Consider the following 27,272-nt stretch of genomic DNA (forward strand, 5'->3'; position numbering starts at 1 on the left):
ACGTGAAGTTTGGTGGATGATGTAAGGTAGTGAGTGGCTCGGCCCGCGTTCCGAGCTGCAGGGTCCGGGACGACTTTTTGGGAATACAAGTGTTAACAAGCGACGAGACGCGCACAGCGAAGGGGGTTTCCAACATTCACAGCCAAACACCATCCTTCGCTGAACTGAAGCATGCCATCACCATAACCGACGTCTATTCCAGAGCTGGTTTTCAGCCGCCGCACGCGAGGGCTAGACGAACACCATGGACAATTCCACCAACTCCACCAACTCCTCCTCTTCCAACAGCACCTACGAAAACTGGCAAGCCCAGCAGCCGCCGAAGAGCTTCTGGACGAACCTCACCCTTCCCATCCTCTACCTCACCATCCTCATCGGCAGTCTCTACACCTTCTCTACGCTCTACCGCAAACGACAGGTCAACAAAGCCGCGAAACTCGAAAGCTGGTTCCCTCCACATCAGGCACGCGACGTCTACCTCAGCCTGCTACATCTCGATCCGTCAGAAGCGAGCGAAGGCGCGGATGGAGAGAAGAAGCTAAGCAAAGTGCCGGACTCGGTGTTGAAGGCGGCATTGATGCGAAGGGCGCTGGAAGACATTCAGAGGATCATGCAGCTACGGACATCCAAGCCTGCGCTACAAAACCTGTTGCAGAGAGGATCGGTGGGCGATGAACTATGGCAGCGTCTTCTGCGGGCGGAGAAGGAGATGGAAGAGGAAGTGAAGGATGTCGTGAACGAGGTATGTTGCAAACGAGCGTACCAACAGTTGACCAAGCGATGCAGTGCTAACCCACACCACAGGCGAATGCATTTGCACCGAATTGGGGGCAGACCATCTTCCAGTCTGCCAATGAGATGCATCAGAACGATCTGCTGAGGAAGTCGATCGCCGACATCCAAGAAAAACTGGCGGCAGACAAGACATGGTGGGAGGGCAGACGAGCGGGGATGCAGGCGGAGTTGCTGCAAGACCTGGATACGGATGGCAAGGCTTCCGAGACTGGGCAGAAGAAGACGGGCGGCAGCGACGACGACGCTGTGCTGGTGGAAAGCGGGGGACCAGCACAGGACCAAGGCGGAGCAGGGGCCAAGAAGAACACGAAGGGAAAGAAGGGAGGTGGAGCGTGAGATGACGATCTTGTCCTTGGTGCATGAATGGATTGGCGCGGAGGAGTTCCAGCGGCGGCAGCATTCTGAGGAGATTGTGGGGTAAGCGAGGGGAAGGAAGGATTTGATGAGTAGGGACGGGGAAGGGTTGCATGGCGCTATGGGTGATAGGCAGGTGGCTCGCCCAGACTGCGGAGTCTGGGGGAGTTTCGATTACATACTCGCAGGACCATCATGGCGCACCAACGTGTCCACGTGTTGATGTCTGAAGCGGGGCTGCCAGCGATTCCTCGTGAGATTGAGTAATAGGTACGTTTACAGGAATGCGGGAGGCTGTGTAACACCGGCGCCCGAACGTCCGACACATGTTTGCAATGCACACGTCTTATACAGCGTATACTCTTGTTTACACGTCTCCCGACACTCGCCCGAAGCGGACAAAGGACGGGGTCAAGGGGTGTGGTTGTCGCCCGGCTCCGAAGCGGCCGCAAGAGAAAAGGCTGGAAGCTCGGCTTGCCGCGGCCCTGCCGGCGCGTCGAACTGCGAGGATGTGCTAATTGCAGCCGACACGCGGGTCACGAGACCGGCACGCCGAGATGCCGATGCTTCCTATTCGCCACACACCGCAAACCATTACCCCCAGGAAATTCTGCTTCAGGATTTTATTACCCCCAGAAAACTGGCCAGCGTTGCACTCGTCAACGAACGTGCGACCACCAGCGCCCCCGTGGCTGCGTCCAGGCGCGCAGGTGCGCAGAGGAGAAAAAAATTCCTTGACTAATTTCCCCTCGCTTGATTCGTGGTTGCGTGGCGGCCGAGTCCGCGGCTGCGGATGAAAAATCTGTCCTCGTGGTCAGGGCAGCGTGATCTCGCCCAAGCCTTGTGCAATTAGTCAAGCACCCGAATGTTCGGGTTTATATATATGACCCGTCCCTTACCCCAGGAAGGCACGAATCTAGTAGGTTCCGAGTTGTTGACAAAGAAAAAAACCCTTCCCAGTCTTGTGATACCTTTCTTCTTTGACTACTTCATCATCAACACCATCGCCACCCTGCTCTCTTCTGACCCAACACACCACCACGCTACCTACACACAACACGACACACCTAGGAATGCAGATCAACGACCTTCCAAGCGAACTTCTCTCCAACATCCTCTACCTCGCTACCAAGGCGAACGAGGCGGAAAACGAAACCTTCACCTACGGCCTCTCCCAGGCGCCACTGCCGCTGGTCAAGGCCAAACTCACCAAGTATGTCCGCGGTCCGGTGACGGCAGAGGCCCTGCGATGGGATGCCACCAGGTCCATCCGCTCCGTCTGCTCCGCATGGCATGACTGGGCCGCGTCGTACAACTTCGAGCACGTCTTTGAGCAGCGATGGAAGGGCGCCGAGCGATGGGCCGACCTGACCATGCAACGCCAGAAGTACTCCTTCTACGAGCTCAACACCCGGCCAAACGGTGTGGCGCTCTACCGTGACCCGTACGGCTCGCTCAAGCACACCGATCGCCTCTTCTCCGCCATTCCTTCTGCTGCGAATCACGTGCGCCGACTATGGTTTAACGGATTCTACGTTGCGCAGTCCGACAAGCTGATTTTGTCGGTGATCGCGAGCTGCCCGGAACTGTCCTTCCTCAGCGTCCCGTGGACAGTGTTGCGGAGAGGCAGCGCCGACGACTGGGTCGACCTGTTGAACGTCAACACCGGCGTTGGAAAGCCACTTCACTCTCTCGAGATTACCGCGGTCGCTCTGCCTGCAGACCACGCCAAAGCCCTGGAGGCGGACGACACGCCCAACCCCGTTATGGACCCGCGAGTCGACTTCAGCGCTCTCAAGCGCCTCAAGTTTTTCGGCAACACCCTCCACAAGCCCATCGGCGACGAAGATTTGCAGCTGATTGCGCGCACGGCAACAAACCTGGAGTGCCTCGATCTCACCAACCTGTCGACCATCTCCGTGGCCGGCATGCTGTCGATTGTCAAGGCTTCCAGCCAGACCCTCCAAGTCTTGGAGCACTCGCCTCGCTCCGACGACGGCTTCTACCACCCCTACCCCGGCCACATCGACGAGCACGTCTGCGAGCTGATCGCCAGCCTACCGCGCATGCGCGACCTCTCCATGAGCGTGCCGTACATGTGCGCCGACCTGTTCGCCAACCACGAAGTGCGCTGGCAAGGTGACTGCCAAATCCGCACCGTCGACATCTGCAACTGCAGCGCCGACACGGGCGCGCACACGCGCGTCGAGCACCTGCGCAAGACGTTTGACGCCGCTCGTGCCCTCGTCGCTGCACGCAGACGCATGGGCCACAAGCTGAGCATCGAGATCTTCTTTGCCGGCTGCATCTTCTACCCCGAGCAGCGACTGGTGCATGGCGACTTCGCGCTGGCGGAGATTTCGTCCAACGGCAACTGGCCCCTGCACAAGCAGGCCAGCACCAAGGGACCATATGGGACGAGCGGGGTGTACGAGAAGGAGGAAGGGTATTGGGATGCGATTAGCGAGGAGGACTACTTTACGGCTGTCACGAGGCACTGGGTTCAATTGTGAGCGGTCCCGCCACGAAACCGATTCTGAGCGTTTTTGCATTGAGCGGAAATTCTGTGATGGGAGAATCATCATGGGTGCATTTATTGATCATGATGACACGACGGCATGCTTTTGCTCCGAGCGAAGGTGTTGATTGGGAAAAAAGCGCGCATATTTGAGCGAACGGCACGTTTGTGCGTGGGCCATAGGCAGGAGCATTGGGTGAGAAGAAGACATAGTGTCTAGTTACTACTGAGTGCTCACAAGAAATTAACAATAATGATAACATATCAAGCGCTCATCTTCCTCTTCTTTTCTTCATGACAAGCGGTGGCGGTAAGGCAGACAAGGCTCCCAAGCTCCCATGCACGTCCCGCAGCCCGTTGCGCTGGAGCCAAGTGGGGCAAACTTTTTTGAGGGTTCACCTCAAGAAAAGTCTACGGCATACTCTGCGCCATTACCATAGCAGTTAAACGTCCAGGACACCACAACCGTTGGGAATACTTCGCAGATCTCGTTATTAATCCGTCTGCTACCGATGACTGAAATCTCCGCAACACCAATTCGGCGATAGGCCGCACTCCGAACCCTTTCCATCTTCAGCACGACCCAAGTCGCCCAGCATGCCGAAGAAAGCCATCGACGCGCGCATTCCCACCCTCCTGCGCAATGGCATGCGCGAGAAGAAGCGCAGCTTCTTCGTCGTCGTCGGCGACCGGCAAAAAGACGTCATCGTCAACCTCTACCACATCCTGCTCAACCTCGACATCAAGCTCAACAAGAGCGTGCTGTGGGCGTACAAGAACAAGCTGCTCGGCTTCACGAGCCACCGCAAGAAGCGCGAGAAGAAGATCAAGAAGGAGATCAAGCGGGGCATTCGCGATGCCGACACCGACGACCCGTTTGAGCTGTTCATCAGCACGCAGAACATTCGGTATGTGTACTACAAGGAGACGGATCGGATCTTGGGCAATACGTATGGGATGTGCATTTTGCAGGACTTCGAGGCCATTACGCCCAATCTATTGGCGAGGACGATTGAGACTGTCGAGGGAGGCGGCGTGGTGCTGCTCTTGCTCAAAGGGATGAGTAGCTTGAAGCAGCTCTACACCCTCTCCATGGACATTCATTCGAGATACCGCACCGAGGCGCATGATGATGTTGTGGCACGATTCAACGAACGCTTCATCCTGTCACTGGGCAGTTGCGAATCATGTCTGGTTGTGGACGACGAGATGAATGTTCTCCCCATCTCCGGCGGGAAGAACGTGGTGGAGAAGAGTCTGCAAGATGATGCGGGCGAGGTGGCTGCCGCGCGGAAAGAGCTGGAACAAGTCAAAGAGAGCTTCGTTGATACGCAACCGATTGGACCTCTCGTCAAGCTCGCGCGAACCGTCGATCAGGCCAAAGCGTTGCTCACATTCGTCGAGGCGATCAAGGAGAAGACGCTCTCCAGCACCGTGACTTTGACTGCAGCTCGAGGACGCGGCAAATCAGCAGCGTTGGGCGTGGCAATCGCGGCGGCGATTGCGTTTGGCTACAGCAATATTTTCATCACCTCTCCGTCGCCAGAGAACTTGAAGACGCTGTTCGAGTTCGTCTTCAAGGGCTTCGACGCCCTTGACTACCTCGATCACACCGACTACACCATCGTCCAATCCACGAATCCCGACTTCAACAAAGCCATCGTTCGAGTCAACGTCCATCGACAGCACCGTCAGACCATCCAATACATCCAACCGCAGGACGCATACGCTCTGGGCCAGGCGGAGCTCCTCGTCATTGATGAAGCGGCAGCGATCCCTTTGCCCCTCGTCCGAAAGCTGATGGGACCATACTTGGTCTTCATGGCATCAACCATCAATGGCTACGAAGGAACTGGTCGATCACTATCACTCAAGCTCATTCAGCAGTTGCGGGAGGAATCAAGAGGCGTGTCGAAACTCAAGAGAGACGAGACGCTCGCCGATCGGAACCCCAACTCCAAATCAGCCGACGGCGCTTCTAACATTTCATCTTCCCGCTCGCTCCGAGAAATCACCCTCTCCGAACCCATCCGATATGCGCAAGGTGACGACGTTGAGCGCTGGCTAAATCGCCTCCTCTGCCTAGACGCCACCCTCCCGCGTGCCACTAACATCCACGGAACGCCACACCCCTCACAGTGTGAGCTCCTCCAAGTCAATCGCGACACCCTCTTCTCCTTCCACAAAGTCAGCGAAAAGTTCTTGCAGTCGATGATGGCGCTGTACGTCGCGTCGCATTACAAAAACAGTCCGAATGACCTCCAGCTCATGTCTGATGCGCCGGCGCATCAATTATTCGTTCTGGTGCCGCCCATTCAGGACAACGCCAACGCTCTCCCCGAAATCCTGTGCGTGCTGCAGGTCGCGCTCGAGGGCCAGATCAGTCGAGAGAGTGTACTCAACAGCCTGTCCAGGGGACAGAGAGCTGGTGGTGATTTGATCCCCTGGCTCGTGAGCCAGCAATTCCAAGACTCGGATTTTGCTGGCCTTAGCGGAGCGAGAGTCGTGCGCATCGCGACCAACCCCGACTACGCCAACATGGGATACGGATCGCGAGCACTGCAGCTGTTGACGGAGTTCTACGAAGGCAAGCACATCAACCTGTCAGAAACAGACGACCTGGCCGCCACGCACGAGCAGGAAATGGTACGCGTCACAGACGAAGACCTAGAGCAAAGCACGCTCATGACCGACAACGTCAAAGTGCGCGACATCCGCGCCATGCCACCTCTCTTCGCACGCCTGCCCGAACGCCGCCCGGCGGCGCTAGATTACCTCGGCGTCTCCTACGGCCTCACCCAGCCCTTGCACAAATTCTGGAAGCGCGGCGGCTTCGTGCCCGTCTACCTGCGCCAAACGGCCAACGACCTGACGGGCGAGCACACGTGCGTCATGCTGCGCACGCTCGAAACGGGCGCCTCCGACCCTGGGTGGCTAGGCGCGTACGCCAAGGACTTCCACCGCCGCTTCCTGTCGCTTCTCAGCTACCAGTTCCGCGCGTTTGGCAGCGTGCAGGCGCTCGCACTCGACGAGTCGGCGCATATGGGTATCGACCTGCTCGAAGACGGGGAGAAGAGCACACCGCTTGACAAAGCCGCGCTCGATGCCCTGTTCACGCCTTTTGATCTCAAGCGCCTTGATTCCTACGCGAACAACATGCTCGACTACCACGTCATCCTCGACCTCATGCCCACCATCGCGCAGTTGTACTTCACCGGCCGCATCCGCAACGAGCATGGCATCCGGTTGTCAGGCGTGCAGCAAGCGCTGCTCTGCGCTATCGGCTTGCAGAGAAAGGTTCTCGAAGATCTGGAAAAGGAGTTGGGACTGGGGACTAGTCAGTTGCTCGCGATGTTCGTCAAAGTCATGCGCAAGATTAGCATGCATTTCCGACAGCTGCAGGAGGGCGCGATTGCCAAGGGTATGCCAGCCGTGGAGAGCGGACGGTCAGGCATTGACGGGGAAGAAGAAGCGAACGGTGTAGATCTCGAGACGGTTGGGAAGGACTTAGAAGACGAATTGGCCGAGGGGGGTGCGGAGGTGGACGAGGCGGAGAAGAAGCGGTTGCGGGAGATGATTGATGCGCTGCCATTGGAGCGGTATGCGATGGGCGATGGCGACGATGCGCAGTGGGAGGATGCCGAGAGGCAGATCCGGGAAGCGGGCAAGAAGAGCAATGGAGTGGGGAGGAGCAAGACGGTGAGTGTGAAGAGCAGTGCGTCTCGCGACGCGGCGAAGAGGAAGGCGGGCGAGGCGGTGGCGGAGGCGCACAAAGAACTGCAACAGGGAGAGGGCAAGTTCAAAAAGTCGAAGAAGGGAAGATGAGGGAGGGGGCAAAAGTACTCTCTTCTAATTCAAAGATACCCACTCCTTTTCGTGCCTGTGTTACGGCATGATCCATCGCCGCTATCCCAGCACACACGTAAAACTCCTTCCCTCCTTACTCCTCCTCCTCTTCGTCCTCCTCATCCTCATCCATCCCCTCCGCAGCCACAACCTCAAACGTCGGCGCCTGATCCACGCCAACATACGAATCACTCATCAAGAACAGCGTCAACTCATGCTTCCCCGCCGTCGGCACGACAATTTCCAAGCGCGTCTTCAACGCCCGCGCAATCGTCACCCGCTTGATGGCGAGCAGCGTTTTCGTCTTCTCCTCTCCAACCACCAACCACCAATTCTCCGTCTTCTCCGCCGGGTAAAAGGGCGCGTGGACCGTCAGATTCGGCTCCTCGTCTTCCTCTACTTCACGCTCGATGCGCACGGAGACGTAGCTGGGCGCGCCCGCCACGACCTCGTCTGGCTCCTCGAGTTCAAACTCCAGCTCGACGTTGGGATATCGTTCGTTGGTGAAGCGCGCGGCGTCGCCGAGCTGCGCATTGCTCAGTCCCATCCCTTGCACCAGCTTGTTGTAATTCGCGTTCTCGCTGGGATCCATGGCTTCCATGAATTCAAAGACGTCCTTGACGCCCGCCGCATGGCACGCAGCGACAGCGTCGTCGCCGAAATGCGGAATCTGCTTGAGCGGCGAGTCGCGGTCCCACATGGCCTGCACGACCATCTGGCTGATCTCCATGGCGCTCATGGCGTTCAGGTGGCCTTCGGAGGAGAGGACGTCAACACAAGCGGAGAGGAGGTTGAGCACCTTGCGCAGAATGGTTTCCTGGTCTTTGGCGAGGTCGGTGGGGAGCTGCATGCGGGAGAAGTGGGCCTGGAGGAGGACGAAGGCCTTGAAGTGCGGGGACTCGAAGTTGACTTCGGGCAGTTTGGCGGGGATGCGGTCGTAGATGCGTTGCAGCACGCGCTCTTCGTGCCGCCGGATTTGGATGTCTTCGAATTCGGTGGCGGCGGTGACGATTTCAAGGATGCCTTTGAGTTTGGTGCCGCGCTTGAGGGACAGGAGGAGGGTCTGCATGGTGATGAAGGAGATGTTGTAGTAGGCGGCGATCATGGCGGCGTTGAGGGGAGTGATGGTGTCCTCTTCCTCGTCCAGCTCGATGATTTTTGCATCCGAGAGGTCCTTCAACGTCTGTTCGACTTGCTCGGACAAGTACGCCGACAGACCCTCGTGAGAGGTATCCGTGAGGCCGTAGAAGCTGGGATTAGCCAGGAGGCGTCGGTAGAAGTACGTGTACGTCGTCCAGTCCACCGCATCCTGCGTTGATTCGATAGTCTTGGTGCTGATCTCGGTGACGAATGCATCGTGCATGTAGGATTGCAGTTGACTTTCGATGGGCAAGGCCTCACTAAGGAACTTGCGGTAGTAGTTGCGTTTGGTGTCGGGGCACATGAGTACACCACGGCAATCCTCGTCCTGGCGGGGTCTTCCAGCCCTGCCGAACATCTGCAAGACCTCGCTGACCGGGTAATCGATGTAGCGATGCTCACGGCCGTCGAAGTATTGCGTGCCCATGACCACAACGAGATGCGCTGTGCTCTGCACTTCCCAACAGCAATCGCGGGACACAAGCATCACCTGGACTGCACCTTGAGTGAAGAGACTCTCGACAATCCGCTTGTCGGACTCCACCAAAGCTTCATGAAAGTAAGCGATGCCATGAGACAGCGACTGCGCCAGTGCCTTCTCCTTGACACGCTCGAGGATTGGAGAGAGCTGTTCAGCATCGGTTTGCAAGAAGCGGTCTTCCTCGTCGTCCGCGATGCAGGCCGCTAGCATATCTTGCGCTGTTGCTCGCACTTGTTTGCGGCTGGGGACAAAAACCATGGCAGGCTTCTCCCGCGCATATTGCAAGATGGATTGATATGCAGGCTTGGTCATTGCCAGCATCAAGGATGGGAAATGGGGGATGTTGAACGTCTGCAGGTGCAGATTCAGCGGGATCGGCCGGACATTGGGGCTGAAGTTGTAGATGGTGTGCTTGCTCGCGCCGATCCACTCGCCAATATCTCGAGCATTCGACAGTGAGACGCTGAGACCGACGATTCGTAACCCATTCTCCAGCTGGACCGCAATGGCTTGCGAGCGCGAGATAATTGCTTCGTACACATAGCCGCCGTGACCACCAAGCATGTGCAGATCATCAGCGACGATCAGTTTGGTGTTCTGCACGTTCTTGCGGCGCTGCCACTGTCGCGACATCATGTCCCATTGCGAAGGAGTAGCAAGGATCAGGTCACCCTGTTCGAGGAGTTTCAGATCTGCTGTCGTTTCTCCAGCAAGCTTGACAATCTCCTTGCCACCCGCCAGTCCAGCAAGTCTGGTCTTCCAGATCTTGTATCGGGCGTCGATCTGCTCCTGGAACGGTGCGAGGTAGACTGCCTTGCCACTATCTTGACTCTTCCAATGTCTGAGGATAGCAAACTCCGCGCAAAGCGTCTTTCCACTGCCCGTCGCACAGCCAATGAACACGTTATCATCAGATGTGAATAGCGCGTTGAACGTCTGCGTCTCGATCTTATTGAACTGCCGGAAGTCTGGGTAGAGCGCTTCGTACTCCGGGACCTTCAATGCTGCAACGGGTAGGGGCTGCAGATCCAGGACGGGCGTGTGCGGCGGGAACTTCTCTGGCAGTGCAAGCTTCTGGAAGGAAAGAGCCAGCTTGCTCTCTGCGTGCATCCAGCGATCGCTAACGACAGTGATGAAGTAGTTTGGCGGCATGGGCTCGGTAATGGGCACGCTGAATTCCACGACGTGCTCGTTCGTTTCCGCCACCGCGTACTCCTTTCGAAGAAGGAATTGATCGTGGAACAGGATGTCCTCGCCATCGCAATCTTCCACAAGGATCCACCAACCCAGGGCTTTGCCATGAAGATGATCATCCCACTCGAACTTCGGTGTGAGTGTCAGCTCCACCCGGAGCATGCTCCTGGTGATTGGCTGCACCTGAGCACTGATATCCAGACGGGGGAACTTTGCGACCATGCCACAGACTTGTCGGCCCTGCCTCTGCATACCGAGAAGCTCGCCCATGCGGGGAGGGTCCAGGTCAAAGTAGCTGCTCCAGGGCACGTCAATTCGTTCGGCCTTCTTGATGATCTCCGCACTACATTCGGGAAATTGTCGCAGGGGCGTCATCGTTGGCCACATGCGGTGCTCTGCAGTCTTGCAAAGGTCCAGCGAGTCCTTGGCCACCCCAGCCCAGCCTTTCTTGAGAGCAATTTCGAAGATGGCTCTCAAGATTCGTCCAGCTGATTGCGTAACGTAGACCATGTCGGCCATGAGAGCGAGGCCGTCCAGCTTGAGTCGGCTAATGTAAGCTTGTAGCAAGACGTTGATCTTGCACTGCGGCTCGTCGATCGTCTCCTTGACAGGAATGGGGACACGGCCTAGCAACTTGGCAAGCTCCAGCTTCTCATCCTGGCGTACCGGGATGTACTTGAACTCATCACTGAGGGCAAACACACGGAAGAGCTCGATTGGCGAAACGGATGCTTGGATGTGCGTGTTGTAAGTCAGCATGCTGTTGTGGGTGATGTAGTAGTGACTCGCGACACGGCCCAGGTCAGTCGATTGAAATCGACCAGTCTTCTTGTCGTATTTGACCAGACTCGACTTTTCGAGAACAACGGCAGCAGAATGAATGAGATCGACTCTCTTTTGCTCCAGTGTATTGTCTTCGTCATAGTCGGCGCCGACCTGGTACAGTGCAGGTGATCGGAGCATGCGAACGAAGAGGTACGAATAGCCAAGCCACTCAACACCTTCGTCTCTGCTGCGGACATTGCCAAGAACGATCTCGGCATTGAGATTGTCTGCGAGCTTGCTCACAAGTTGACTCTCAATCGGTAGCTGTTGGTTCATGAGCGACAGGTAATATTGCATCTCGCTCTGCGAGGTGATGATAATGCCCTCGCCATACGTGTCGTATTGGGGTCGTCCGGCGCGGCCGAGCATCTGCAGCACATCTTGAGGACTGAGCTCCACCCATGAGCCCTTCTCCGGTGAGTAGACCTGAGTGCCCTTGATGATGACCGTGTGTGCAGGTAAGTTCACACCCCAGGCCAACGTCGCAGTACATACCAGGACTTGAATCGCGCCATCCGCGAAGAGCTCCTCCACCGACGTACGATCGGCACGGCTCATTCCTGCGTGATGAATACCGAAGCCATACGGAAGCACGTCCTTGAGGTCGGTGTTTTGCACAGATTCCGCTTCACTTCTCAAGATTTCTCTGCTCGCGGCGTCAACTCTCATCACCTGACCAATGGTGTCCATCTCCAGTGCCTTGTCGCGGATAAACTTGGCCGTCTTCGCAGTCTCTTTGCGGGAGTGCACAAAGATCAGCATCTGTTGTCTGTTCTGCCCAACTTGCTCCAGCACTTTGTTGTAGCAGACATCGTTCATCGTCTTCAGCTGCTTGATAGCCTTCTTGTCCGTCACTCCGATGAATTCCTGCTTGAGCGGGCAAGGGCGGAACGAGCCGTCAAAATGGAAGAGTCCAGTCTGTACATCGACCCGGAGGAATGTAGCGACGTCGCGGTAGTTTGGAAGAGTGGCAGACAGGCCGACGATGCGTACAGGGTCGCCAGTCTGCTCTGTCCGTCGGATTGTCCGGCTGACGATGCTCTCTAGCACCGGCCCTCGATCATCGTGCAGAAGATGGATCTCATCAATGCAGATCAATCGAACGAGGTTGGTGTAGCTGGTGTCAGTTGCTTTTCGAGTAATCACATCCCACTTCTCCGGTGTTGTGACAATGACTTGCGTCTCAGCGATTTGTTGCTTGGTGAGCTGTCTGTCACCCGTAAGCTCGGAGACCTGAATGCCATATGGCTCAAGACGCTTCCCGAAGTTCCCAACTTGTTCCTGCACGAGCGCTTTCAGTGGTGCGATATAGATAATCTTGAACGCATCCAGATCAATCTCGCCGGTCTGGGGATTTCGATGCTTGCCGATCTCCCGCAGCATGGTAAGCATCGCCACATTCGTCTTTCCCGATCCGGTGGGGGCGCAAATGAGCATGTTGCCGTCGTCTTCAAATGCCGAGGGGTAACACTTGGTCTGGATCCGGTTCAGCTCCTTGGAACTTCCAAAGCCGGGCTGGGCCCAGGCTGGGAGCTCCGACGTAAGCATGTTCGGTTTCTCGCCGGCCTCCAGTTTACGTTTCGGCGCAGGTACATGGATTTCTTCGTAGCCCTTGAACGCGCGTTTGGTCGAACCGGGAGGAAGCTTGACATTTGGATTGGTCATGAGGTGATTGCCTTGGTCGAATTTGAGATCGTCCAGATTGAGGGTTTTGCGAGGCTGCAGACCACCGACCAACCCAGTCTTGGCTTCTTTTTCCGGCGCCTCTGGCGCAGAGGCATCCACGTCCATTGGATCGATTTTGAAAGTCAACTTTGGCGCACCTCCTTTCGCGGGTGCATCGTCGCGCCCACGCAGTTCCTTCAGGATACTGGCGTGGCCTGCATTGACCATTTCCTTCTCCACGGCTACTCGGGCAGCCTCGTCCTCGGCAGCTCGACGCCATCGTGTCACCCACACAATCTTGTCGCGGTTCTTGGTGAACTTGCCGACCATCTCAGGGTGTTCATAGTCAAACAGCTCCATGAGATCGTTCTCGACTTCTCGGAGGGGCTTCTCTTCCCCAGACTCGTCCGTGCTGGACATGATTTGTTCTGCTTCTCGAGTCTTCTCCGACTGGATGTGAGCATCTTCGTAGAGATGTCCGATCTGCCGTTGTAGCCAGAAGGCATCGATCTCGTGTGCGGGCACAACATTCGGATCATGCTCCTCCCTCTGCGATTGACGCGGCTTGGTCTCGACAACCATGCCATCATCTTCATCTTCGTCCTCGTCGCCAATTGCATCTTCTCGTGGTGGAGCTATACCGTCCCCGGCTAACTCTTCCGTGCCCATTGCAATCTCATCTTCTGACTCTTCATCTCCATCTCTGACCTCGAATGTCCTCCCTCCCTCCTCGTCATCTTCGTCGGACTCAAAGTCCACCGCGACACCTTGTCGCTCATCGATATCCGCGCCTTCCCCAGCCTCATCGCCCATTTCCTCATCCTCATCCTGTGCATCATAATCGGTGATTTTCTTACCTAGATTGACGAGTTGATTGAACTCTTTGCTCGATAACGTGATCCCAAGAATGTCGTCAATCTCCTTCTTCTTGTCAAAGTCCTTTAGACTGTCGTCCTTGAGGTACTCCAAGATGGAGTCGGTGGCAGAGGCGGTGATAGCCAATCCATAATCGCCGCCCATCTTCTGCGCGACGTTTGTAGAGATCAAATCGTAGACATCCTTCGTAGCGACTGTTCGAGGCCTGTATCGTAAGCCTTCAATGTTCAAGTCTGCTTGACTCAACACCCCGGCTGCGCGCGAGTTCTGCACGGGTCCAGTCTTCCGCCTCTTTCGCGCATGCTCTTGCGCGGCCGGCTTGACTGGCGCCGCTTCTCTGGCCGTTCTTGAGCCCATGTCGCCCAAGTTGATGCGTCCGGCGAGCGATTCGGGATCGCCAGTATTCTCATCTCCCCGGCGCGTCACAAATCTTCGATCGGCTTGGAGGACCAAGTTGGACATGGCCGCATACTTGTACTGCCCCAAGTTGTCATCTTTCTTGTTGCTCGCCATGACGACGGTGAGCGCTCGCAAGGCCGCGAGCTGGCTATGTGGGGGTGAAGTGTCTGGAGGTCGTAGGTGAGGGCTCTCTGCGAATGCGAGAGATGAACGGAAGAGTGTCGGCGGAGAGGTGTAGTGTTTCGCTGAAGGCGATGAATTTTCGAACGCGAGTCATGGGGTGAAGTCGGCGTCTGGAGTTTCGAATCCGACATGACTCGCGGGAACGTCTGCTTCGCGCTGAGCGCTTTCAACTACGCGCCGCACTTCACTTCCCTTCTGATCATGTTAAAAACATGCAGAGAATGATATGACCAGAATTAACGTGTACTAGATCGAAGAGACGAATGCTACATCTATTGACCCGGCTGCCTGTGAGTCTGTACTTCAACACAATGCGACTACACTCGCACTGAACCATCACACGAGCAATCGTTCCTCATCATGGCTGAGAACGACTGTCCTGTGCCAGAAGTCGGCGAAGCACTTCGTCCATATATCAAACCAAGACACGAAGTAGCCGCAATCCGGAACGATTTGCAACACTACTTGGCAGCTCAACTCCAAACGGACGGCCTTCCACTGCACGCAACAGCTCTTCTCCAACCACTGACAACCGACCCTGGCCCTCCTCCACCATCCCTAAGCGGAGTCCGCAAAGCCTACTGGAAAGCTCTACAAGCACACGCCCAAGCGCAATCCAAATGCGACTCTCTTCGAGCCGAGCTCGAGCAACTCAAGCATCGGAGATCCTCGGACGTCACTGGCGCAGACGCTCGATCGGCAGCTTCGGTGAATGAGACTTACATCCCACTGTTGCGGCAGAAGGAGAAGCAGCGGAAGCTCAAGGCAGTCGAAAGCGCTTATCTGCAGATTCATGCTACGGGCGAGGACTTGTCCTCAACTAGCTCTGTGGACGACGTGGTGAAGAAGCACATCGGCGAGCTACCGAACCCACCCAGCGCTCAGCTACCTTTCGGCCAACCTGATTCAGAAGCGGAAGCAAAGATTCTAGAATTGAAGAAGGCACTCATCTCCTCTACGCACAGAGCCGACGAGCGCAGAAAGGACATGGCTTCATCGGCGCTGGATCGTACACCGGACTTCTCACCTCGCGCTCAAATCGCCGGACTACAAGCCGCCCTGCACACGCTGACAACATGGATGGAAACCCAACTAGCAACAATCTCGAGCGCGGAGCCCAGCACCCCAGCTATGGAGCACAGCACAACAAACAACTCTCCCCATCCCACCCCCAGGCCCGCCGACATCGAAAGACAGTACGCAAAATACATCGAAGCCCGCAAACGGCTAACAGCCCTGCTCAACAATCCTCCAACTCCACCACCAGAATCAGACACAACCACCCTCCTCCAATCGCCAACCAGCACCCAGAAAAAAGACCCAACCCATCTCCCCCAATCAGCCCCCGAAATCATCCTCCCCCACCTCCCCACCCTCACAAAAGCAAAACAGAAAGAACACCACCTCACGCACCAAACGGCCCTCACCCGCCGCCACCTCGCGCTCGCAGAAGCAGAGACAGCCCGCCTAATGCAACGTCTAGCAGACGAGAGCCACCTCGTGGAAGCCGGGAGGTCGCAAACGCCGCGGGGCGAGGAGTGGGCTCGCGCGGCGGGAGAAGCGGGCGACGCCACGGCCGAGTTTGTTCGTGGGCGGGTGCAAGTTGGGGAGAAGGCGGTGGGAGGGGCGAGGGGGGCGTTGGAGGGGATTGAGGGGTTGCCGGGGATTGTGGAGCGGGTTTTTTAGGGGGGTGGGTAAGGGTGGAGTTTTGTTTCATGCGTGTGGCGGGCGGTATGAAGCCGTGTTCCGTCCTTATGCTAGACAGTTCACTTGATACGAGCACGCAATGTAAGAACCGCTCTATAGATAAACCACCCAGCCCATCGCCCAATACCCGAGATAAAAACGAAGAAATCAAAGCGATTCGCTTTCTTGCTTGCTTGCGCGATTGCTGGCTTGCAACAAACAGTAGTGGTATCTCAACAAACGAAAACACAGACACACAAAACGCTTCAAAGGAAGAAAAGGTTAAGAACCCGCAAGCCCGCGAGAAAGTTTGGTTCCCCCTGCGCTGAAACGCCCGCACACACCGCATGTGGTCCTTCTGGTCTTATGCCCACCTCCACAACGGGCAGCTAGATTCCCCGCGGCCCAACTTCTCGACGGGCGACGGAGCCGTCCATCCCACCCGTGAGCTCCGCGACTCGAGCCTTGATGCGCGCAACGCGGGACTCGATGGCTAAAAGCCGTCAGCACTATACCACAACAACAGAATGGATAGCTGGTGAGACTTACTCTCCTCCCCACTCGTTTCCCCATCGTCCTCCGTCCTTGCACCGGCACTAGGTCGACTCTGCGAGCTCCGCTCCTCCGAAGCACGCTGCGCCGCGCGCCGCGCCGCATTCTCGCGGATCGTCGCCCACCGGTCCTTGGAGTCGATGACGGCATTCGCCTGGTGCTCCTCCATCGTAGCCTCGGATTGCAAATCGTCGTGCTCGTCGTCGTCGCCGTCGTCGCCGTGTTGTCCATATTGCACCAGGCGGTCGTGCTCGTTGGCTTTGGTGGCGAGGTGCTCGTTGACGTTGAATTGGCGCTGGGCTTGTGGGGCCGCGATGATGCCTGGGGCGGAAGCGACGGGGTGGGAGTGCAAGGGCGTGTCCGTGGGGCCTTGGTCGAAGCGGGCGAATTCGTGTTCTGGGTTTGCGTCTTGGACGGAGTCGGCTTGGGAGACGTTCGAGTCGGAGTTGGGGTAGGAGGCGGAGGTGTGAGGTGGGATGGCGACGGGTTCTGCCTCCAGCTCGGAGGCGTTGGGATGCATGGTTTCCATCGGGGACGGCTTGGAGGGCTGCACCGGCAGCGCTGCCGTCGTGGTGGGCTTCTTCCTCATGAGCGACAGCTTGCGGCCAAAGGTGGATTCGGAGGGTGGAGCGAGCCCTGCACCAACTCGAGCGCCTTCCACAGACGGGCGCCCAGACTGCTCTTTCTTCCTGCCAAAGAACTTCCTGAGAGCGCTGCCGCCGCCTTGCTTCTGGAATCTTGGATTGAAAGAGTCTTGGGGGGATTCGGGGCTCGAAGTCGTTGAGACCATCGCTCGTTGCGCCGCGAGAGCTGCCGGGTTCATTGGCGGACTCGTAGCAACCACTGGCTTCTCGACACTGTCGGGACGCGGGCCATCACTGCTGCGGGGAACTGGCTTCCTCTTAAGTTCAAAAGATCCCGCGTTCGCGGCCTCCTGGTCCAGCGTCGTGACCCTTTGCACAGGCGCTTCTTCCGGTACGATCTCCTTGTCGCTATCAGCAGAACCGTGCTCTTCCATGTCTCCATGAAAGCCCGGTGAGACAGGCTCTGGTGCCGGCGCAAGCGGCACAGTTGGCACCTCCACCTCACCCGCCGGAGGGGGCGCGGGCTCCTCCGACGGCAATGCAGGGAGTTCCCGACCAAGGTCACTCGTCAGGATGTTCGACGGTTCCGGCGGAGGCACGCTAGGCTCCCTCTGCACGGTACTCGAGTTGTTCAAGTATCCCTCAAGATCGGCAGGATCCGCAGGCAATGTCAGATTCTCCCTGCTGACTCCCGTACCGGCGAAGCGGTTTCCTAGATACTGGGCGCGAATGGCACTCCGATCATACGCAGTCGTCCACTTCATAGCCGGACCTGCTGCGCTCTGCAAGCCCATGGTAAGCACACTGTTCGTCTTTTGCGACGCCTCGCCGTGTCGTCCCCGACGAGTCGCCAGCTCCTCATCTTTCGATTCTTGCTTCTTTAGTGCGGCCGCGGCCTCCTTAATCTTCGACTGCTGATCCGGCGCAAGACTCCTCCTACTCGGGGTAGGGGAGGCGAGAGATTGCGCGGGCGGGACAGGAGATAGAGGCGGCATCAACTTGTTGGTTGACTCCTTGCGATTCAGCTTTCCGCGCTTGCTGAAGCTGAAGATGCTCCGCTTCGACTTCGCAATGTATGCACCTTCCACGGGATCGGGCGAGGCGCCTTTGACTTGCTCCTCCATAATCAGCCACGCGCCGCGCATGATCGACGTCTCAATCACAGCGCATCTCCCGAAGACGGCCTTGCGTTGCGCTGGCTCCTCGCCAGCCAAGCTGGTCATCCAGACCCACCAAAACGCATCATCGAGCTCTACATTGTTGATCGCGGCCAGCTCTCCGGGTGCAACATCACGGTCATGTGGGATGAAAGTCGGCGACTGCGCCCGACTGCCCAACGGTGGAAGTTGTTTGTCGGGCGGCAGGAGGTATGTTGCAGAGGGCTTGCTCAAGTCGTCTTCAGCAAATCCCACAGACATGAACTCGGCCCATGACGGCGTGGTCGGCCGTCCGAGATCCCTTGGCTTGTGCGCAGACTGTAGTGTTGGACTCGAGGGTGGGCTGCCGGGTGAGCCCATGCCGTTCGACTCCGTCTGCGCAGTGCCGTCTTCCCAGTCTCCGAAGCCCATATTCTGGAAACTCGTCCACGCCTCTGCCGGTCGAGTCACATTTTGGTGTCGTGATTTGGCTGCAGATGAGTTGATGCTAGAAATGGCGTTCAGCACGCGCTTGCATTCGTCCGTCAGCGCATCCACGGGATCTTGGAATTCCTGGTATTCCCGCAACACGCGATCGCTGGATCGATATTCAAAGTTTCTGGCGCGACGCAATAGAGCGAAGGGCGTAGGCGAGACGGAGTCGACAACCATGACGACTCTGGGAGTGGACTTTTGTAGAAGTGTAGGGGTTTCGGGCGGGTACTCGGTCGATGCAAGTAGAGCCTGTAGCGCGCGCGGTATTCTCTCGATCAAGCTCATCGATGGGTGCTCCTCGGGGGAGAGTGTGCGGAGGTATGCGAAGAAGAGATGGCTGGAGGCGTCTGCTGCAGCGGCCCAGGATCGGTAGCCGCCCTCGAACCCTTTGCCATCGTCGGCATGCTCAAACGCCCACCAGCCTGCCAGGCGAGACAGCTTACGACCCCCGAAACCATTCAGCTTGCCGTGCGCTGCAATCGAAGCCAGCAGGTCGTAGAAGTCGAAGATGATGCGTTGGCGGGCGGGGGAGTCGGCGGAGATGGGGATGAAGGTCTCGAAAGCGTTGCGTGCCATGTTCGCCTCTTTCTCCCCAATTTGAAAGCCATCGTATACCGGCCAGGATACGACACCGCCCGGCATGCGACTCCAACACCACTTCAGGATGCTGCAGAGGACAACGACCTCCGTCAGGCGGAGCTCGCGTTGTAAAGAGGCGCCTTTGTACTGATTGGAGCCGGCAGCATTGGACGAGAAGTAGTTTGCGATGAAAGATCGTGCGCCAGAGGGATCAGAGTGTGGACGGAAGGGGAGGAAGAAGAATGGGAGATCGAGGGCATCGGCTGTTGGAGAGGTAGTCAGCATGGCTCTTGCGATCGCATGGTGATATGTTCTGGCATACCTCTTGACTTCATCTCCGCCGTACATGCGTGAATGAGCTCTTCCACCTCTGCAGGCACAACAGTCCTGCTGTTCCATTTCGACTGCCATTTGGGCGGAGGCGCAACAGCGAGCTGGCCATTGGTATAGGGAGGTTGTTTTGTGGGGGTTGCCGGCTGCGCACCTTTGTTCTTAAGTCGGGAGAACAGCGGCATGTTTGGGTATTCGGAGGGTGGCCGAAAGGAGAGATACGAAGGAAGGACGAGGGAGAGAAGAGGGGAGTGTCGAGATGGCCTGATCTCTACATGCGCGAAGGCGTTTGTAAGTGGTGCGGTTTGTCCTGACCGACGAGCGTGAGCGGCGCTGCTCCTGGATTGGATGAAATCAGGAGCTATAAAACTGACCGACTATTGCATCTGTACGTTTGTCCAGCGATCAGATATAGACATGTGCGCCTTGGAGGGGAAAAAGGAGGGGATGCAAGTCAAGCAGCCGGCACAAACAAGGCAAAAAGTGAATGAAAGGAGTGAATGGACGAGTGAATGGACAAACAGCACGACAGCAGCCAGCTCACGCATGCATGCATGTGCGAGAAAAGGAGCGACTGAAGTTGGCAGCGCGGTGGGCGAGGAAATGAGCGCGGCGCTGCTGCCCAGTTGGCTGGCTGGCTGTGCCTGGCTGAGGTTATTGGCCGTTGGGTGGCGGCGGGTTGCTCACTTCCCCCGCTCGGGACTCGCGATCCGCCAAGCCAGGGCAACAGTCGCGCTTGGGACCACACGCGCCTCGCGCGACCTCATTGGCCTTTGGGCGAGGGTGACAGCTCGCGGTGACAGGTCGCCATTCGCCTCACCGACTTTCTCCCCGGCGTTTCAAGTGCTGCGCGCGGGAGAGGCGACATTGGGGAAGGGGATGCACGTGTAATGGATCAGACAAGGTTTCAGCGACGCGTTTGGCCGCCGGACGCGTGCCGGAATCCCGACGAGACGGACGGAAAGCTTAATTCCTTAATTGCCCCTAATGCACATGCGCCTGCAATCAATTGTCCGAATTCTTGCAGCGGTCGGTGTGATAAGGCCAGGCCAGGAGTGACACGTCAACGGGTAGACTGCATGCGTTATCGTGTGTTTGGATATCGTCTTCAGTTCATCCGAGCCCAAGATATGCGACATTTCCGTCCGAGCTGCTGCTCCATTTTCACCCCTGGCCCAAGATTGCCATTCTTTCCTGATTTGGCCATCTCCGCGGGAGAGAATGCTCAAGAGCCACGGCATTAAAACCGGGCCTGTTTCGAAGCAACTCTGACCCCAGCACTCTCCAACCCAGACTTGAACATGTCCTTCAGATCCTTCGTTTCCTCCTCACCCTCCTCTTCCTTCAAACTGTCCAACAGCATCCTCTCCACAATCTGCTCCCCCATCTTCTCCGCCTGCTTCTCCTCCACCCCCTCGCCCGCAACCCTCTCATCAAGCGCCAGCTTCGACTCTCCCAACGCATGAATCTGTTCCTCGACCGTTCCCCGCGTAACAAGCCTTACAATCTCCACCTCGCGCGTCTGCCCCACGCGATGCGCGCGGTTCTCCGCCTGAATGTCGTCCTGCGGATTAAACCCCGAATCGAAAATAATGACACGATTCGCGCACGCCAGATTGATCCCCGCGCCGCCCGCTTTGGTAGACAGCATGAAAACCTTGATCGAATCGTCTTCATAGAACGTGTCGATCAGCGCCTGCCGCACCTGGATGCTCGTCGAGCCGTCTAGGCGGCAAAATTTGGTGTCCATGTCGTCTAGCACGGCCTCGAGGATGTTCATCATGGTGGTGAATTGCGAGAAGACGAGCACGCGGTCGCCGTTCTCCACGTACTCCCGCACGAGCTTCTGGAAGGCTTTGACTTTGCCCGCGTCCAGCCAGGGTTTGCCTTTTAGCATGAATTCTTTCATGTAGGGGCGCTCGGCGCAGAAGCGGTGCAGGGCGTAGTCGCCACCTTTTGGACTCTGGTAGTGCTCGCCGGTGAGAAAGTCTTTGACTTTCTGCGGGTCGTTCTGGCTGAATTCGTCGTGCTTCACCAACCGCGCCACCATTTTGTCGATTTTCTTATCGTCGTACAGGCGCCGGGAAAGTAAGGGGTGGATGGCGGCTTTGCGGAGAGACATGAGCATGTTCGAGCTTTGACGTGCCGTCTTCTTCTCGTGGTACTGTTCCTGGAATTGCTGGAGAAGCTCGGCGTAGTAGTTGACTTGCGTCTTCGTCATGTCGCAGTAGTCCACCCGACTGTGTTTCGCGGGAAGCTCGAGGACCTGCTGCTTCTTCCGTCGTAGGATAAACGGAGTGATCATCGTGCGCGCTCTCGCGATCCGCTCGTTTGACAGCAGTACGGCATGGTCGGTGTCTTTCGTAGTCGCCTTGTGCTGAAAGATGTACTGCAGCTCCTCTCGCTTCTCTTGAAAGAGCTCCGGCATGATGAAGGCCAGAATTGCCACAAGCTCTTGCAGGTTGTTCTGCAGCGGCGTGCCAGTCAATAACACACGGAACGAGGCCTGAATCCTAGTCAGCTGCCTATAGCGGTCCGACTGAGTGTTGCGCAGAGCGTGTGCCTCGTCGTAGATACACACGACAGGCTGGAGTCGACGGAGAAATTTATTGTCGCGGTCTTTCTGCGCCATGTCGTACGTAGTGACAATCACGTCGATGCTGTCCTGCTCCTGTTCAATGTCGTATCGCAGCCCTTCGCGCTCGCCCTGCGAACCGTAGTAGGGCACGACCTTGAGTTTGGGGGCGAATCGCGCAAACTCGCGGAGCCAGTTCTCGAGCGTCGAGCCTGGCACTACTACCAAGTGCACACCCTCGACATGTTGATCTTGCAGGTGGGCGAGGAATGCAATGACCTGACACGTCTTGCCCAGCCCCATATCGTCGGCGAGGATGCAAGATACCTTCTTCGACCACAGCAAGCTCAACCAGTTCAGGCCAACCAGTTGAAAATCCTTCAGCGTCATTTCGGCATTCATGCTCGGCGGCTGCGCCAGGAAGTTGCGCTTCGACTTGGGCGTGATGCTCCCCGGCGCGCCGTCATCACCATGGCAAGAGCTCGACGGTGTGCCGATGCCAGAGTCGTGGGCTTCATCCAGCTTCATCATCTGCAGCTCGCCTTCGCCGCTCGTAGCACCAACGCCCCAAGCCTTCAACGCGTCTTTGATCGGCTTAGCAATTCGATCGCACTCCTCGACGAGCTCGTCGACCGCATCATAGCCCGTGAGCATCTCCGCACAGACGTCGACAATCCTGTCTCCGACCGCCTTCGTCTTCTTCGATCTCTTGCCCGATTTGGTGGTATTGTCTTCGGTGACGGTAATGGTGCGGACGATGTCCAGGGTTGCGAATGGACGTTGGTCGAGGACCAGTTTCACGCTATCCGCCGGCTGAGCCGAAAGATCAACCAAATCTTCCACTGTGCACTCGTTGAGGAACTTGAGCAGGCGCCGGTCAGATGCACTTGCCTGCTCCTCATTCTGAATCTCAATCCCACCCGAATCAGAATCGGAGTCGTCGTTAATGATGATGTGATGTCGCTGTTGCTGCTGCTTCGAGCGCTGGAGAGGTTGCGGTGGCTTCTGCGGCGCGGCGTCGGATGCTGGCGACGGCGATCTGGGAGTCTTTCTGCCTTGTTGAAGCCGCTTCCTCGCAGGTTTGACTGCATCGTCGTCCTCAATGATAATAGGAGACTGTGGAACTTTCGACCCTTGCGACTGACTCCTCCCCGCACCGTACTTTTCGGCAATGGTGAGACTCGGAGCCTTGACCTCTTGCTTTGCCGCCGAGCGAATTGGCTGTGAAGGGGCGGGTACATTCCTTGAGGATGCCACCGCAATACCACGCCTCACCACAGGGCTGGTCGACGACAGCTCATCGGCCTCGTCGACCGTCTCACCCGGCGCATCTTTCTCGCCCTCTTCTAAGAGCCACGCACAAGCATCGTCGACGTTCCGGTGACATTTCTCCAAGGCTTCCATGCAACGCTGAATTGATTCGTCGGGCCAGGCCTTGCGAATCGACTCCACTTTCCTCCTCAACCCAAAATCATCAATGTCAGTCAGTTCCTTGTACATGTTGGGTTTCGGCTGTGTGGCCGCCGAGCTCGCCGAGGGCCTCGATGCCAGTTGGGGTCGAGGTCGTCGGGAGGCGTTGGAGTAGGAGCTAACCAAATCATCTGCGATTTTCACAGGCGGCGAGCTGTATGCAAAGTCGGACATCAACGAGGCGAACACACTTGGAGCGCGCGGGGTTTCGTGCACAATCTTATCGGCGCGATTCGGTGTCGTTTCCCGCTCCCTCCGTTTGAAGATTGTCGGTTTTAACGTGTTTGTCGGCACACGCGCCTCTTCTTCATCTGAGCTGTGGTGCACTGGCGGATCCTCGTCACTGTCGACATCAATGGTGATCGGCTTGGGGCGAGATTGGATTCCGGGAGGGGCGCGAAACGAGGTGCCTGGAGGAGCCATGGCACTTGCTAACAGCCCTCCACGAGCGTTGGGTGCAAGCGCTCTACGCACAGGAGGCGGTGGCGCTTTGGCCTGCGGAGAAGGAGCAGGTGAGGATTGCTCGACCAGGACATCGGAGGTGTTTGGCAACGACGAACCCAGGGTTCTCGATTGCGTAGAAGTATTGAGATTGATGGCTTGAGTGGGCTGCGTGATGTACGTCTGGTTATCAGCGGCGGCTTGCGAAGGGCGCAGATCGGCGTGGAACTGGTCCTTGGTGTACTGCAGCTGCGGCGTCTCGAGGCGAAGCGTGGCGACGGTGTTGAAGTCCGACTCGGACAGGTCGTCGCCGCTGTCATCCTGCGAGTCCCAAGCCTTGCCATCGTTCAACTTCCGCCTCTTGTTTGGCGTCGAGTCTGAGATTGGATCGGACTGGTCCATTGTGAGGAGGCGTGGAGCGAGGGGTCGTGAGAGGCGCGAGGTGGAGGTGTGTGGAGTTGGAGGAGCGTGGTGATGGAGTTGGCGCCGACCTCAATCTCTTGTCATCAGGATAGCAACATTCCGCCAAGCAAGCCCAAAGCACTCCCCAACCACGGCCGTGAAAAGGTGACCGCGAACAATGGGAGACAATGAAAAACGGACGAGTCGCGCTTAGAGTGACGCGAAGAAAGTCTTTCAGCCGCGCGGGGAGGTGCAGTAGCGTCCGCGGAGATCACGCCGGGGACGCCCAGACCGACAGCACATCATCCCCCCATTTCACCGTCGAGCACTCTTCCGCCATCACTCACCCTTTCTTTCTCTAGAGACACTCGCTGGTGACGGCTGTGTTGTTGCATTCACGCTTCGTTCATCACCCTCAACGTCATCTTCATCAGATGGAATCTTCTAACCCTCTTTCAAGACCCCTTGGTATCCCTCTGCCTTCTGCTCGCGTGATCACCGATGTGGCGAGCTGAGAGCACCGGCGACCTTACAGAAACCAAGGAGTCGGCCATGAGAGGCCTATCGAGGAGGTTCCTGCTTGCCTTTTGCGCCTCCCTCGCCCTGTGCTATATCTTCCTGCTCCACAGCTCAGTTGGCAGCCTTCCAGTTGCCCCTTCACGTACGTAAACTTTTCAGACATCTACACAATCATTCTGTGCTTGCTCTCCGCATCGATTCCCCGTTCTAGGCTGATTTTATTTGTCTCGCTGAGTAGGAGAACGACCGCATCTCGACCAAGAAGGCCGCAAGGCTGTCGTGTTAGACGCTTTCCAGCATGCGTGGAACGGCTACTCCAAGTACTGCTTTGGGCGCGATACGCTGCATCCCGTAACCAACGGCTGTGTGGACGACTTCGGCGGATATGGCGCTACGGCAATCGACGCTCTATCTACCGCCATCATATTCGGCAAGGAAGACGTGGTGGTGCAAATCCTGGACTTCATCGCTACTCTGGATTGGACAAAGGTAAAGGGGGGAGCGCGAATCCAAGTCTTCGAAGTCACCATCCGGCACTTTGCTGCAATTATCTCGGCCTGGGATCTCCTGAACGGCCCCTTTGCTTCGATGGCGCAGAGCTCAACTCTCAGGCAGGCGCTGTACGACCAGATGGTGAAGCTAGGAGACACGCTGAGCTGCGCTTTCGATACTCCCAGTGGTATCCCTCGTGGCTGGGTCGACCCCAAAGCGTGCGAATCCGATTTGGCCACGTCGAATACCGTCGCCGCTGCCGGTACCCTGATCCTCGAATTTGGGAGGCTGTCCGATATTACAAAGGACAGCAAGTATGTTCGTCTGGCGCGGAGGGCGGAAGAATACTTGCTTAGGCCTGAGCCGGCTGACAGTGAGCCATTCCCGGGGCTCCTCGGTTCCACGGTAGACGTGAGCAGCGGGGAGATTTTGGACTCCAGCGGCAGTTGGGGGGCTTCTGCAGACTGTGAGTGGACTCGATCTTGCGATGCGACACTATAATGAGCTGACCATGTCCCACAGCCTTCTATGAGTACCTTCTCAAAGCGTACATCTACGACAGCGAGCAATACGGCTCTTACCTCGAACGCTGGCTCGTTGCAGCAGATTCAACCATCACTTCCATCGGCTCGCATCCTTATGGTCACCCCGAGTGGACCTTATTGTCAACCTGGAACGGAGAAGACGTAAATCACATCATGGAATCGCTGGCCTGGTTTGCCGGCGGGAACTTCATCCTAGGCGGAATGGTAACAGCGAATCAAACCCTTGTCGATTACGGTCTCTCCATAGCAGATGCCGCCGGCGCCGTCTACCAGAAAACGAAGACCGGCCTCGGACCCGAGTTCGTCACGTGGGACCCTATTTGTCACGGGTCTTGCAAGCCTGATGATGCGCTGCAAATCGTTGGCGCCCAGTTCCGACTCCGGCCGGAGGTGTTGGAGACCTGGTACTACGCTTACCGCGCCACGAAGAACCCAAAGTACCGAGACTGGTCGTGGGCGGCGTTCGAGGCCATTCTCGAGTACTGCCGCACCGACTCTGGGTTCAGCGGGATCGTGAACGTGAATGCTGCCGACGGCGGGGGGAAGACGGATGTGCAGGAGAGTTTTGTGTTTGCGGAGGTGATGAAATACGTCTACTTGACGCAGCTCGAGGTGAGAGGAGTCTGCAGCTAGAAGGCTGCTGGCGTCGGTGTCTTGATCTTTTGCTGATGTTGCGATGCGATCAACAGGATGACCATGCCCCGTTCCACGTCCAAGATAGTCGAACGGGCGTGACGAATACTTGGGTCTTCAACACGGAGGCACATCCTCTGAAGGTCGTTGGTAAGCCTGTATGAGGCGCCATACAATTGGCTCTTCGGACCTTCAATTCGACTTTCAGGTCATTTCAACAAAACCCATTTTCGGGCCACGGCGAAGAAGCGTGCGGTCGCACGACCACAGTGAATGTCCACTGAACGCTCGACATTCAGCGCGACGCAATCTCGATCTGCTGGGCATTCCAGCTCCCTCAGGGCAACGCGAGGAGTCCCGCGACGTATGTAGTCTAACGGATCGGCCGTGACCTAGCTAGAGATCCGTGGGCGAAATGTGTGGTATATCTAGCGGCGATATCGAAACCATCTACTACGGCAGCCCCAGTGGTTGGGCAGACCGAATCTTTCATTCAATGCTCGTCCCAGCGATCAAGATGATGACAATGACATACGGAAACGTCGTAATCGCAACAA

General features: G+C 57.1%; 9 protein-coding genes across 9 annotated transcripts; 6 read left to right on the forward strand and 3 right to left on the reverse strand.

The window, feature by feature from the left end:
* The first annotated feature begins 103 nt into the window (after positions 1-103).
* On the forward strand, positions 104-1,559 carry BDY17DRAFT_298758 (Pre protein translocase subunit Sec66-domain-containing protein). The gene is made up of 2 exons (XM_033733795.1): positions 104-742; positions 805-1,559. Exons 1-2 carry the CDS (start codon positions 245-247, stop codon positions 1,129-1,131), a joined length of 825 nt encoding a protein of 274 aa, XP_033589153.1. The 5' UTR covers positions 104-244; the 3' UTR covers positions 1,132-1,559.
* Positions 1,560-2,066, forward strand: BDY17DRAFT_298760 (uncharacterized protein). Its single transcript, XM_033733796.1, has one exon. The coding sequence runs from the start codon at positions 1,707-1,709 to the stop codon at positions 1,944-1,946; it is 240 nt and encodes a 79-aa protein (XP_033589154.1). The 5' UTR covers positions 1,560-1,706; the 3' UTR covers positions 1,947-2,066.
* Positions 2,067-3,938, forward strand: BDY17DRAFT_298763 (uncharacterized protein). The gene has a single exon (XM_033733797.1). It carries the CDS (start codon positions 2,223-2,225, stop codon positions 3,660-3,662), a length of 1,440 nt encoding a protein of 479 aa, XP_033589155.1. The 5' UTR covers positions 2,067-2,222; the 3' UTR covers positions 3,663-3,938.
* On the forward strand, positions 3,939-7,503 carry BDY17DRAFT_298764 (GNAT acetyltransferase 2-domain-containing protein). The gene has a single exon (XM_033733798.1). It carries the CDS (start codon positions 4,265-4,267, stop codon positions 7,490-7,492), a length of 3,228 nt encoding a protein of 1,075 aa, XP_033589156.1. The 5' UTR covers positions 3,939-4,264; the 3' UTR covers positions 7,493-7,503.
* BDY17DRAFT_298765 (Sec63 Brl domain-containing protein) lies at positions 7,504-14,451 on the reverse strand. Its single transcript, XM_033733799.1, has one exon. The coding sequence runs from the start codon at positions 14,205-14,207 to the stop codon at positions 7,608-7,610; it is 6,600 nt and encodes a 2,199-aa protein (XP_033589157.1). The 5' UTR covers positions 14,208-14,451; the 3' UTR covers positions 7,504-7,607.
* A 12-nt stretch (positions 14,452-14,463) lies between these two features.
* Positions 14,464-16,156, forward strand: BDY17DRAFT_162493 (uncharacterized protein). The gene has a single exon (XM_033729731.1). The coding sequence runs from the start codon at positions 14,637-14,639 to the stop codon at positions 15,960-15,962; it is 1,326 nt and encodes a 441-aa protein (XP_033589158.1). The 5' UTR covers positions 14,464-14,636; the 3' UTR covers positions 15,963-16,156.
* BDY17DRAFT_298771 (uncharacterized protein) lies at positions 15,927-20,298 on the reverse strand. The gene is made up of 3 exons (XM_033733800.1): positions 19,631-20,298; positions 16,512-19,571; positions 15,927-16,455 (listed from the first exon to the last, which is right to left on the reverse strand). Exons 1-3 carry the CDS (start codon positions 19,821-19,823, stop codon positions 16,352-16,354), a joined length of 3,357 nt encoding a protein of 1,118 aa, XP_033589159.1. The 5' UTR covers positions 19,824-20,298; the 3' UTR covers positions 15,927-16,351.
* Positions 20,299-20,555: 257 nt separating this feature from the next.
* BDY17DRAFT_298772 (SNF2 family N-terminal domain-containing protein) lies at positions 20,556-24,730 on the reverse strand. Its single transcript, XM_033733801.1, has one exon. It carries the CDS (start codon positions 24,524-24,526, stop codon positions 20,879-20,881), a length of 3,648 nt encoding a protein of 1,215 aa, XP_033589160.1. The 5' UTR covers positions 24,527-24,730; the 3' UTR covers positions 20,556-20,878.
* A 15-nt stretch (positions 24,731-24,745) lies between these two features.
* Positions 24,746-27,260, forward strand: BDY17DRAFT_298774 (glycoside hydrolase). Its single transcript, XM_033733802.1, has 4 exons — positions 24,746-25,187; positions 25,284-26,003; positions 26,060-26,694; positions 26,772-27,260. Exons 1-4 carry the CDS (start codon positions 25,028-25,030, stop codon positions 26,877-26,879), a joined length of 1,623 nt encoding a protein of 540 aa, XP_033589161.1. The 5' UTR covers positions 24,746-25,027; the 3' UTR covers positions 26,880-27,260.
* The last annotated feature ends 12 nt before the right edge of the window (positions 27,261-27,272 follow it).

Source organism: Neohortaea acidophila (genome assembly GCF_010093505.1).
Source record: "Neohortaea acidophila strain CBS 113389 unplaced genomic scaffold BDY17scaffold_6, whole genome shotgun sequence".
Taxonomy (NCBI): domain Eukaryota; kingdom Fungi; phylum Ascomycota; class Dothideomycetes; order Mycosphaerellales; family Teratosphaeriaceae; genus Neohortaea; species Neohortaea acidophila.